At 37.2% G+C, this 12,342-nt stretch overlaps 1 protein-coding gene across 12 annotated transcripts in view; it reads right to left on the bottom strand.

Moving 5' to 3' along the window:
• Window positions 1–12,342, bottom strand: part of SNX29 (sorting nexin 29) — a 450,561-nt gene that overhangs the window by 267,583 nt on the left and 170,636 nt on the right. For 11 of the 12 annotated variants that reach the window (XR_006284108.1, XM_043523231.1, XM_043523230.1 and 8 more), the window contains one exon: window positions 4,090–4,196. The exons of the other annotated variant lie outside the window; for it this stretch is intronic. Coding sequence is in view for 10 of the 11 variants with exons in the window: in XM_043523231.1 (XP_043379166.1) it covers window positions 4,090–4,196 (107 nt within the window). In the remaining variant the exon portion in view is untranslated. The remainder of the gene's footprint in view (window positions 1–4,089; window positions 4,197–12,342) is intronic. 12 annotated transcript variants of the gene reach the window in all.

The raw sequence follows: 12,342 nt of genomic DNA, 5'->3' as shown, positions 1-12,342 counted from the left end.
TAAGTTATAATTTAAATTTGATGAAATGCAAGTTTAAACCATGAATAAAATCAATCATGAATAAGGCCCTAAATTGTACAAGCCTGAAACTGCAAGGAAAGCTGAATTCTGTTCTCTGTAATTAGACATACTTAAGAAAAGTCACCAAAAAATTAGTGTGTCAGATATTTTTTTTTCCAATTTTCCATTATGAGTGCTCATCTCTTCATTTCAGGAAATGTTCATTACTAGTCTATAGCGACAAAAAGAAAGACATTGTAAACAATAGTGTCCCTTATGGATATCAACCCAGCCACAGATCTTGTTTTTGTTTGCACATCCTGAACATCAGTCACAGCTGTTTTTTGTTTTGTTAACTAATCCTTAGCAATGCCAGCTCTGCTAGGACAGCAAATGTTCAGTGACTATTTATTTTGAGGGTAATTGTGATGCAGGCTATAAGGAGTTTACATTTCCCAGTAGGAAATGTAAGGTGGAAAAACTTCTGGAGCAGATGAAATTATTTAAACAAATCCTTCAAAACCAATGCAAATCAAAACCCTCATGTTTATTCCTTATGTTCAACAAAATGACATTAACAGCACAAAGCAAAACATGTCTTACCTGTGCATTTAAACTTGTTTAATTGTTCATGGACTTGCATTATAAATATCTCTAGAGTCCATTTTCCTTTGAATACAGGACAAGGTAAAATTTGAATCTGGTCCCATGTTATATGAGACTGACTAACTGAGAGCCAAATGTAAGGGGACAAACATTGCTCAATGTTACCCAAACACTCTGTCAACAACTCAAAATATTAGGGGCTTTGGGACTGATCTCAGATTTTTGCATTAGAAGAAATCATGGTACCAAGAATGATGTTCTTTATGTGGCTCTTTCTAGAAAGTGCCATAGAATTTTTTTAGTGTAGAATTTATGCAAAAGTAAAACATGTCTTAATAAATATTCATAATGTTTAAAGCACGAAAAGTGTTTCTAATAAGTTTAATATGGAATTTTATTACATCAACTTTCTACTGCTTTTTTGTAGTCTTCATTATATGTTTATACATTTCTTTTGTTAAATCAATCCATTCATAAAACAGCAATAAAGAATAATAGAGGGCATCTGAATAAAACTCCATTACAAATGATAAGAAGAAATTCAGATCATTTTAATAATAAACGGTGATAATATGCACTCAAGAGATATCACTAACAAAACTCTCCATAATGGAAAACCATGAAGAAACAAATTCAGATATTACATTCTATTACATGAACATTTCAGCTCAGCTTCTGTTATACCCATTTTTAATATTTCATCAGCAATCAAGTCTTATCTCATATTGCTTTAGAGACTGCAGGATCCTGATCATCTGGTGACAAGTTCATGGCGGGGTCTCTGACCTGATGTGAAATGTTCTACCAGCCACATGGGTCCTGCAAGCGGTGTGCTTATAGCTCTGGATTACCTTAATCTGGTCATGTCAACAGACCCTTTCCTTCCCCCCAGCTCCTGCTCCATAGCACTGCCATAGCAGCATTCAGGAGTGTTCCCCTTCCTACTCCTCAACTTGACAATAGAATGGGCCCATGTAAAAAGTGACAGCAGAGTTGGTACCCTGCACTTGTTGAGGGAAAAAGCAAGGGGCAGTGTCAGTAACAGCACCTGGATTATTATAGAGTCATGTCCCCACGTTTGGCATGTGAATATATTAACACAACATCCTACAATGGGCATAAAGTCAGGCTGCCTGCATTAGATATGGTTTGCAGGTAGGCTTTACAATGGAGCAGGTGTGTCTGCAATTCTACAGAAGCAGAGGAATTCTGAGAGACTAGATATTGCCAGCATTGTATGGAAACTTCGTAGTGTCATCGGCAAATCCTGAACCTCTGGGAGAACAATATAGCAGCTGAGACCAGGTTGTTTTTTTTAATGTTTATCAAGACATTTTACCTGGATTCTTTACTAAGACATGCACCTCAGACAGGTTTGGCAACCTAAAAAGGCCAGATAAACCCATAAAAGGGCATACCATTTGAGAAAGTGGCGACCAAACATAAAAGGATTACTTGTAGTTGTCATGTTTTCGAAGGATAGTATCCAGCTGTTCAAAGAATGGACTATTTTTGTCAATATTCTCCCTACAGCTAGATAAGAGTTTGATTATCCAAGAGGTTTGAGTAGATGGGGATACACTTAGCCTCCCTCAAGTAAATGAAGCATGGTCCAAGATGCAGATATAAGGTGACTTTGAAATGTTTAGGTAGAGGCAGAGGTATACTGCAATGCTTAATTAATATTTTAAGGGATGTATGTGTTTGACCTTAAATTTAACTTTTTTGTTTTTTTGTCTGTGAATTTCATTTTTATTGAACCTTATAACAAACACTATGTCTCTAACCCCCCCCCCCTTTTTTTTTTAATAATAAGCTTAATAGCCTTCAAAGGTGGAGCTCATGAGTAAGGCTAAGATTTTGTCATGGATATTGTTATTAGAAGTCAGGGACAGGTCATGGACAATAATAAAAAATTCAGGGAAGCCTGTGACTTGTCCCTGACTTTTACTAAAAATATCCGTGACAAAATGGGGAGCCTGGGCTCCAGGGTTCCCCTCCGCTGGAGGCTCTGAGCTGGGGGGGTCCCCCCTGCCGCCCACAGTGGCTGGAAACTGGGGGGGTTCCCCTGCCGCAAGGCGGCAAAGGTACCCCACGGCTCCCTGCCTCCACAGGCAGCTGGTGACCTGCAGCTCCCAGCCAGAGCTGGCTGAAGTCACGGAGGTCTTCGGAAGTCAGGGATTCCATGACCTCCATGACTAAATTGCAGCCTTACTCATGAGTATCACAAGCTTTGTCAATATAGTTACATCAGCAGAGCTTCTAATGTCCATCAGTCATTTCAGTATTAACATCACATCCATGGAACTCAACAATATACATCAATGCAGCACTAACAGACTATGCCACAGTTCTGCAATATCAATTAGGAGATGTTAAGAGTCTTCCGGGAAGTTACAAGTTTCACAAGATACGCTATTGGAACTTTTAAGCTCCAGAAAGTCTCAAGAAAGGCAAAAGCTCAGCTGGCACAGGCAACAAAGGTTATAATTTTATAAGGTCTTGAAGTGGAAATTGTAACTTACATAAGACCTGAAACATGTGGCTCATGACAGTTACAAATTCAGCAAGTAACACTGGCAGCAATTGTAACAATTGGGGACACTGTTTTACTCAGGATGACCCTCAAATAAATTATCGGTGTCTGAGGAGATTCCAAGTACTACAAGCTAGTTCCAAAATTAACATTGTAATTAAATATCTTTTTAACATGGAAAGTAAACAAAACCAATATTGTCCACAATTTTTTTAAACTGAGAACAAGTATATATGATACATTTGAAACTGGTAAAGTGTAACTCTATTTTGGTACTAAAGTGTGGATGTTAAGAATACTTTTCCCAAAAGGAAAAAAAAGTTAGTTGTCAAAATTTCCATGGCTAAAAATTATAGCTTCTTCAATCAACTTACAACTTTTGAAATAAACAGTTCAAAGCATTAGAAATATCAGACTGCTTCTTTAAAGAATTAAAGAGAGACACCAAAATTCAGGCTAAGAATGGAAATTGTCTTTCACCTTGAACTATTAAGTCACTGTTATTATCTACATAATAAAATTCCAGGATTGTCGACCTGTGTGTCACTCTGAAGCCTAGACTGTCTGTGGAGTCATTGTGAAGAAATGGAAACAGCTATGTGGTTTAGAACTCGTTTTGTTCAGATTATCACAAGGTTGAATCATTACTGGGATTTGCAGTCTGTTACCATCCAAATTTTTAAATTCTCAGCCATTTTGACTTTATGAATTACAGCTGTGCAACAGCAAGGTCTGTATCTATGTCATGCCAAGAGTCCCAGACCATTGTGATATCAGAGATAACTCAACCAGTTACCACCCTGACTCTACAGCTAATTTGAACGCAACCTCTTAATTGTTTGTATGAGATGGTGGATTACTTGGCCCAACTGCCACAGCTGTCTGACAGCATGAGCTTTAAGCTACTATCTCCATAAAAAAACTTCTGAAGTGTAACAGATTCTTACCTCAATTAGTTTTCTTTCATAGGAGTTTGCTAGTTCCTCATGGTTTTCTATTTGCTTTTGTTCAGGTATGGTAAATTCCCCATCAATATTCCAAAGGTTTGGCAGAACTAAAAGAAAACAAAAAAATACAAGAGTAGCCTACAAAGGAAATAAATGTAGAAGCTCTTAAATCTCTTAAACAATTTTTTGAAAATGAACAGCTTTTAAAAAATCCTTGAAAATAATTATCCTAATATGGTGCAAACTGTATGTGAGTAATATCAAACAATAAACTAAATACTGGAAAAAGTAATTTCAATGCCAAGGGTGCTTTCTTATAAGGTTTAAGTAACTTCCTATAATTTAACAGCAAACATAAAAACTGAAACTGATTAGATATTTGTGTGCATGGTTCCCTAATTCATGCATGCAGTCAATATAATTTTACACCTAAGCTATCTGAAAATTTAACTCTTAACTCTTTAAATTTAACTCTTAAAATCTCTGCCTATTTCTTTTTAACACATTTAAATTTATTTTTTTTATGTTATCTGTATGATTTCCAGACTTACAATTCCCATTTGTTCTGTGATTCACCTACTATGATTAGATTATTTGTTCTTCACTAAAGGGGAAGCTGACCTTCAATACTTTTACACAACATATTGATGGGGACAGACCTCAAGAATATTTAGTAAGAATCAAATAAGTAATAACCATTATTAAGATGTTAGTCATTTTGTGTGCACGTTCACAATAACTGTGTTCTAAAATTAGATACACAATTTTATTAAATTTAAAAGCCTGACCCAAAAATATATAACTACTCCCTAACTTGAAGTTTGCATAGTTTCAAAGACAGTTGATTACATTTCCTTAGTCAAGATACTGTAATTTTGAAAAAACAAAGAACTGTTGTTCAGTGAGTAAAAGTACACCAAAACTCCATAACCTTGACTAAATTACATTCAACAAATCTCAGAATACAATTCCATTTCCCTACAAGTCAATCAAAATTTGCTGAATAAACTATGATGGAGTCAAGAAAGAAGAGTCCAATGTTGCCCGATCTCATATTACACATTAATTATATTACTTAAGAACGCCAGTTATTACTTTGAGGGTTGATAGGTTCTTGCCCCAAGATCAGGCCCAGCATTATTCAAATTATTATATAGCTGGGAACCCCGATGTGCACCGTTTCAACACTCAAGCTATAGGAACTCTTTTATATTTACAAATATAGTTTATTAATACATTTAGCACAGTCGCAAACACCCCAACTCAGTAAGGTAGATAGAGATACTACAGAATGTACATCTGCACATTGATATACTCACACCATCTCCTATAGAACAACTGAAATGTTAGCCATTATCTTCCTCCTCACCCTTACCTTCCCCATCATCACCAGTGGCCATCTTTCAGGCACCTCCCGAGGACTACATCTCTCTCTCCTTCTGCCCCTAGGCTGGGATACCACTTTTATAATACATTACACTGACACCGCAATGTTCGGTGCATATTCAGTGGGGGTTTTCCTGCTTTTCCTTATTTGTATTTCCTCACCTTACTAATGTTGGAGTGTTTTTTTCCTATAGGTTAGTATATCAGTGATCTCAACTTATCATTTACATCCATTCATTACCACAGCTCTTTCATGGTTACATATCACATTTGTTATTTCTGTCCTAACTGGTTATTTCAGTTCTCTCCAAAATTCCAAGTTGTGGTGTACTTGTTAAGTTTAAAAGGGTATGAACTTAGGAAAGCCCCTATGCCAACCTGCTTTAACACATCCTATATGTTAAAGGTTGCAGCCATATATGGACCTTATGCGTTAGCTCATCACCATCCATCTAGGTGAAAGGTCCCAAACATATGTATGCTAACTTTGCCTTTGCTCAACATATAAGATGTGACCTGCAGGTCCCTTGTGTTACAGCCAAAATATACTGTAATATAAATCTATAAACCTATTATAATAAAACAAATAATGAAACCCATAAAAAAATAAGAAACTTATAAGAAAAGACAGGTAGGCAAGCAAGCAGGCAAGGCTTATCTCATGTATCTGTTATGTATGTCAGTTCATTTCCAGGACACTTCTGTGGTTGACTCATGTATCTGTGGTCAGAACTTCCCCTTAAACTCTATTTTCAGCTCCCCTAATACTGGGGTTTCTGTTGGACTGTTTATTTGTGCAAAGTTGATCTGTTCAAAGTGCACAGGTATCAAACCTTATGCTAACTTGCTGAAGCTAATGTCTTACAGCATACAGCCTACAGGCTCCTTGCATTACTGCTGACTATAATGCAAAGCAGTAAATAAAATAAAGGCAAGCTAACCCACTGGGCTACACAAACAATACAGAACAACATTTGAGAGTGATCAGATAGGAGAGGAAAATAAGTCAATTATTGCTTTTTCAGATCACTGTGCATTAGTTCTGAATCAAGTGACCAAAAATTTAATACCCTTCTAAAAAAGCATGTGTCAATGAAACTATCATTGAATTCAGAAAAACAATGTTTCAGAACATTCAGAAACAACTTGACCGTAAAAGTTAAGATTTAATTAACAATTTTGGGTCCACATTCTGAATCACTTGGTAGATGATTCTGAATCACTTGGTATGACTAAAATACTATTAAGTGTTGCAAGAATAGCTAATGTTCAGAATTTTTCTTACACAAGTTGCTGCAGCATTTAGGGTACAACCTGAACTGAAATTATTTTTCTATTTTTCAGAACTGCCAGCGAATGAAAAAATCAGTTATTAGCAGAGCTCTGGATTCTTGTCATTAGTGGTGGTGACGAAAAAGGAAGAAAGATCATAGCTTGATATTCAGAACTCAGATTGAATTTGCATGGTTGGAAGAAGATAATGACCATATATGTAATAAAATACAGTTTTTAAATGGTAATTTGTCAAACTGTATGCTACTAATATACCTGTGCTACTTGAAAATGTGATTGGCAGCCAATAATCTGCTGTGAAATGATGCATAACTGCCACCACTAACAACACCAAAGCTGATAACATTATGATTTATATAGACATCTGTTCTCAGTTAGAGGCAATTTTTATCCTACATTTATAACTGCACAACAGGAAGATATTGTTCAAATATAAAAAATGGTAAAGGAAAAAAAATTGGCAGAACGCAATCCTGATCTTAAATCAAAAGTCAAAGTTTCAAACATATTATGCTAAAATTAGAAATAATTATTTTTAAGATACAGAAAGACTACTTTTTAAAAGTATATTTTTAAAATAATTTTTTAAAATTAGGTTATTTATGTTTAGAACATTTTTGAGGTTTGCTTTTAAGGTCCTGTTGTCTTCAGACCCATCTAATTTACCATTCTTTTTCTAAATTTGCCTAAATTAGTTTGAAAGACATGCAAGAGCTGTTTTTATTCATATGTGCTGTACAGCAGAAATTTAAGTTTTATGGATTAACTATTTAGACAAAACCTAACACTCTAGAGAACTGAATAGCATCTGCTTAGGCTCAGAAGGATCAGATATTTATTGATAACTGTCGGTAATCAACAATTTCACTGTATACACAAACCAATGAAAAAATATTTTCATTGATAATTGAAATTTACAGAAAGGTAAAGTAGAAATAATGCTGCTTGATAATTTAGAGTTTGATTTAGGATATCCATTTTGTATATTTTGACATGTAACACTGGCAATCTGTATTTTAATGGTTATAAAGCTTTAACATTTTGAATGTCAAGGTCTACTGTCATTAAATAATGAAAGTCAAATGGAGTTTACAAGAAGTCACAAACACACACTTGTGAAAGACCCAAAACAGAAGATCTCTAGCTTCAATCTGCCACAAAGTTTATGGGTAACCTACACCACATTCACACAAACCATGGCAGATGCGGATACTTGATGCACAAATGGAATATTAAAAGCTCTCCAGTGTGCGACTGTGGTCAACTAAAACAGACCACAAAACTATAACAACTCAATGCCTGATTCACAAATATGAAGGAGGCATCATAGCGATACACTCTGCTACTCCTGATGCAATTATCTGGCTTAACCACCTAAATGTAAAATTATAGTTGTTGTTCTACATGTGTATCAGTCATACGAAGAAGAAGATTAAATAATTATTGCCTGAAATCCCTATTGTCTGATCCCCTCAGAATTTCCCACAAGTGTAAAAACATAAGTCAATATAAATTCCCCCACCCCCAAAATACTTTAAAATCCACAATTTTGCAAAGTGTGAAGTTTTACATAGATAGACATAGAAAAAATGCTTTAAAATAAACATCTATGTTGTCTGTCAAAATTCTAAAAAATAAAAATTGAATTCTATCAAGCCTACATATGACTAAGTTAATTATTTTTAAGATGAGTCTTAATTCCTATTTGACAATGATAGAGTAGATATAGCAAGATACTGTAATTTTACATCCTGAATTGCTTTTACTAAGCTTGGATTACTTTCTTTTCCTACAGTCAATTCTTTGAAAGCGTTTCAATGCATGTCTATGATCTAAGACATCAAACTCAGGGACACAAAAAGACTGAGCATAAATTACAGCAGAATACACTTTGTCAGGGTACTGTACAGCTCAAGGGATTGCCAGTGCATTACAGAGCCTTTCATTTGTAAGGCTCTTATTTAATTCCAAGTCAAACTGGCAGTGATCAAAAGCAATCTAGTGGCCCATGTGAAATGAATGAGTATGGAGAGTGAACTTCCATTTAACCCCTCAGATACGGACCTTCTAGGTCAAAACTGATTAATAGGGCCCTACCAAATTCAGGAAAAACGCATCACGGACCGTGAAATCTGGTCTCCGCCCGTGAAATCTGGTCTTTTGTGTGCTTTTACCCTATACTGTACAGATTTCACAGGATAAACCAGCGTTTCTCAAATTGGGGGTCCTGACCCAAAAAGGAATTGCAGGGATGTCACAAGATTATTTTAGGGGGGTTGCAGTATTGCCACCCTTCTAGGCTGCCTTCAGAGCTGGGCGACCGGATATAGGCAGCTCTTGGCCAGGCACCCAGCTCTGACGGCAGCATCCCACCAGCAGCAGCGCAGAAGTAAAGGTGGCAATACCATACTTCTGCACTGCTGCCTGCAGAGCTGGGTGGCCGGAGAGTGGCGACTGCTGACTGAGGGCCCAGCTCTGCAGGCAGCAGCACAGAAGTAAGGGTGGCAATACCATACCATGCTCTGAAGGCAGAGCCGCTGCCAGCAGCAATGCAGAAGTAAGGGTAGCAGTACCATAACCCACCACAACTCCTTTTTGGGTTAGGACCCCTACAATTACTATTACAAATTCAGATTTAAATAGCTGAAATCATGAAATTTACGATTTTTAAAATCCTATGGCCGTGAAATTGGCCAAAATGGACCATGAATTTGGTAGGGCCCTAATGATGAATATTGACAGGATCCTATGGGGAAGTTTGTACTTCCACTACCAGGACTTCTGTGGCAGGAGGTGTGAATTATATACAAATATTAAACTCAGAATACAATATTTTATCCCCAGTTACAGGACAGCTAATGTGGTTTGCTGTTGCTAGCATGCAGGATGACATCCTGATTTTTCCCACTTTGTGTCATCTTCATTGCTATCTTCAACTGGACATTTTTATCCAATTCCAGGTACTCAGTTTCAATTCATTCAATTCCCAAGTTTTGTGAAATTCTGCCAAAAGTATTAAGTGCAATTTAAATTTGACTTTCACCTTTTAGATGGCTCACTTCAGTTCAGCAAAGTTCTAGTATTTCACCACACTGGTGGATGATCCTGTTTTTGCTACGTATTGTTTAAAGAGGCAGCAGGATAACCATGAAGAAGGATGACAGAAAGAGCAAGAGATGGTGAAAGATGCAAGCCTGGAGATGCAAGAGAGTGAGCGCTAGGAATGGAGAGTTAGCTTTGAGAGTTGTTTGGATTATCTTTCAAAAGGCTGCAGATTTATTTTCTAGACAATGATCACAACTTTGAATACACTTCTCTGGTTGGACCAGTTCCTTTTACTTTGTTAACTTTTTCTATGTTAAGTTTTCTCTCTTAAATGGCTTGCAAATTATCTAAATGTATAAGAGATTCATAAATACATCTTAGAATGAACGCATTATTATAAAATCCGAACTGTCATCATACCCTTCACAATCACACTTTCACTTGCTCACTTGGCTTGCAACTGCAGCTTCTTAGAAACAGAAGTTTTGCTAAATGAAAAGCAGCTTGACAGTGAAAATTACTTCTGGCTTATAACAAAATTCAAAGAACTGTCAATTTTTGGTCCTACTGCAAAACCAATTAAAAAGATCTATTGTGGGGTAGGGGGCATATTTTGATATTTTGTGTGTTAATAATTTTGAAAGTAATAAGCTAGAAGGTTTTTTTTTATTCTTGCAAACTTAATTTGGTGTCTGAAAGTCAAGTTATGTTCCTTCATTTTCATGCATCACTTTTATCAGTACCAGATTCAACAGAAACACTGGTGCCAAACTCAGAGTTGATGGTCTAGGGTCTCTAACCTTCCCGCGGGTACTAGGGAGCAGTTTGAGAGACCTGCTTCATCCTGTGTCATTAACTCTGTGCCAATCCACACTCTTTTTGGAGGAGAAGAGCCTCCACAAGACCTGAAGTTCTCTTGATTGGTCTTATGTGATCTTTTCCTCGGTGCACTCAATGGGGAGCAGCTCTTCTCTGTCTCTTTGGAGAGGGCACCGGCTCCAGGGTGTAAAATGGAAGCACTCTCAGAACCTGAGGGAGACCTTTGATCCGACATAGGCCTGGAGGCCGAAACTGGTTGTATGGTCTGTTTGAGCAGCTGCTTTAGGCAAAGGTCTCTAGCCACCTGACTTGGTTCCGTGAACGATTTACAAATCAAATATCACTCTTCAACGTGGGTCTCGCCCAAGTACAACAAGCACCGAATGTGGGGAACGCTATTGGGGATCACTCCCCCTCATGGCAGACAACACTGAGGTTTCACCAAGGAAATACTCAACTAAATCTAACCAACACTAAAAGCACCAACTATGTACAACTAGAAAAAAGTCACTACAACATAGAGAGAGACTGTGAGGTTAAGAACTACACAGAGCTCCAACTTCAGCCATAGTTAGTGAGAAGGAATTGAGGAGGGGAAGAGGCAGTGCTGCCTCATATAGCCAGAGGAAGGACTATGAGAAAGAGGCCCATGATCCACCCTCTACTGGTACTATAAGGCAAAATTCTCCAGCTCTGGCACCCTGGGCGCACGCGCACACACACCACCTAAATGGAATGTATGGCTGCAGCTACTTGAAGAAAAAACTATCTGAATCCCAAGCAAGAGAAAAAAAATTGGTAGGGAAGGGTTGCAGACCAGATTGGATGAACAAGCATCTATTAAGAGAAAGCAGAAAGCCTACAAAGAACGGAAGAAGGAATGGATCAGCAAGGAAAGCTACCTCTTGGAGGTCAGAAAGCGTGGGAGAAAAGTGAGAACTGCCAAAAGCCAAGCAGATTTGGACCTTAAAAATGAAATTAAAACCAATGGTAAAAGGTTATTTACCAACATAAATAAAAAGAAACCAAAGAAAGAAGAAGTGGGACCGATAAGCACTGAGGATAGGGGTGGAAATTAAAGATAATCTAGATATGGCCCAACACTTAAACAAATATTTTGCCTCAGTTTTTAATGAGGGTAATGAGAGGCTTCGGTGCAATAGCAGGGTAGCTAATGAGAGCAAGGATATGGAAGAAGAAACTATCACATCTGAGGTACAAACCAAAATTAAACATCTTAATGGGACCGAATTGCAGGGTTGGCTGATACTCTCCATCCAAAAATATTAAAGGAACTGATATACGGAATTGCAAGTCCAATAGCAAGGATTTTTAATGAATCCATAAATTCAGGGGTCATACCCTATGGCTGGAGAACTGCAAATATAGTGCCTATAATTAAGAAGGGGGGGGGAGGGTGGAATGATCTGGGAAACTAAGGCCCTTTACTTTGACCTTAGTTACATGAAGAGTCTTAGAACAAATTTTGAAAGTGAAAGTAGTTAAGAACATAAAGGTAAAACAGTAAGTGGGATAACATACAACATGGTTTTACAAAAGGTAGATCACACTAGACCAACTGATCTTTTTCTTTGAGAAAATAACCAAAATTTTCTAGACAAAGGAAATGGAGTAGATCTAATCTACCGGGATTTCAGTAAAGCTTTTGTTATAATTCTACATGGGAAATTATTAGTTACATTGGAGAAG

Source organism: Chelonia mydas, chromosome 10 (genome assembly GCF_015237465.2).
Source record: "Chelonia mydas isolate rCheMyd1 chromosome 10, rCheMyd1.pri.v2, whole genome shotgun sequence".
Classification (NCBI taxonomy): domain Eukaryota; kingdom Metazoa; phylum Chordata; order Testudines; family Cheloniidae; genus Chelonia; species Chelonia mydas.
This window is presented reverse-complemented; position numbering and strand designations above follow the sequence as displayed.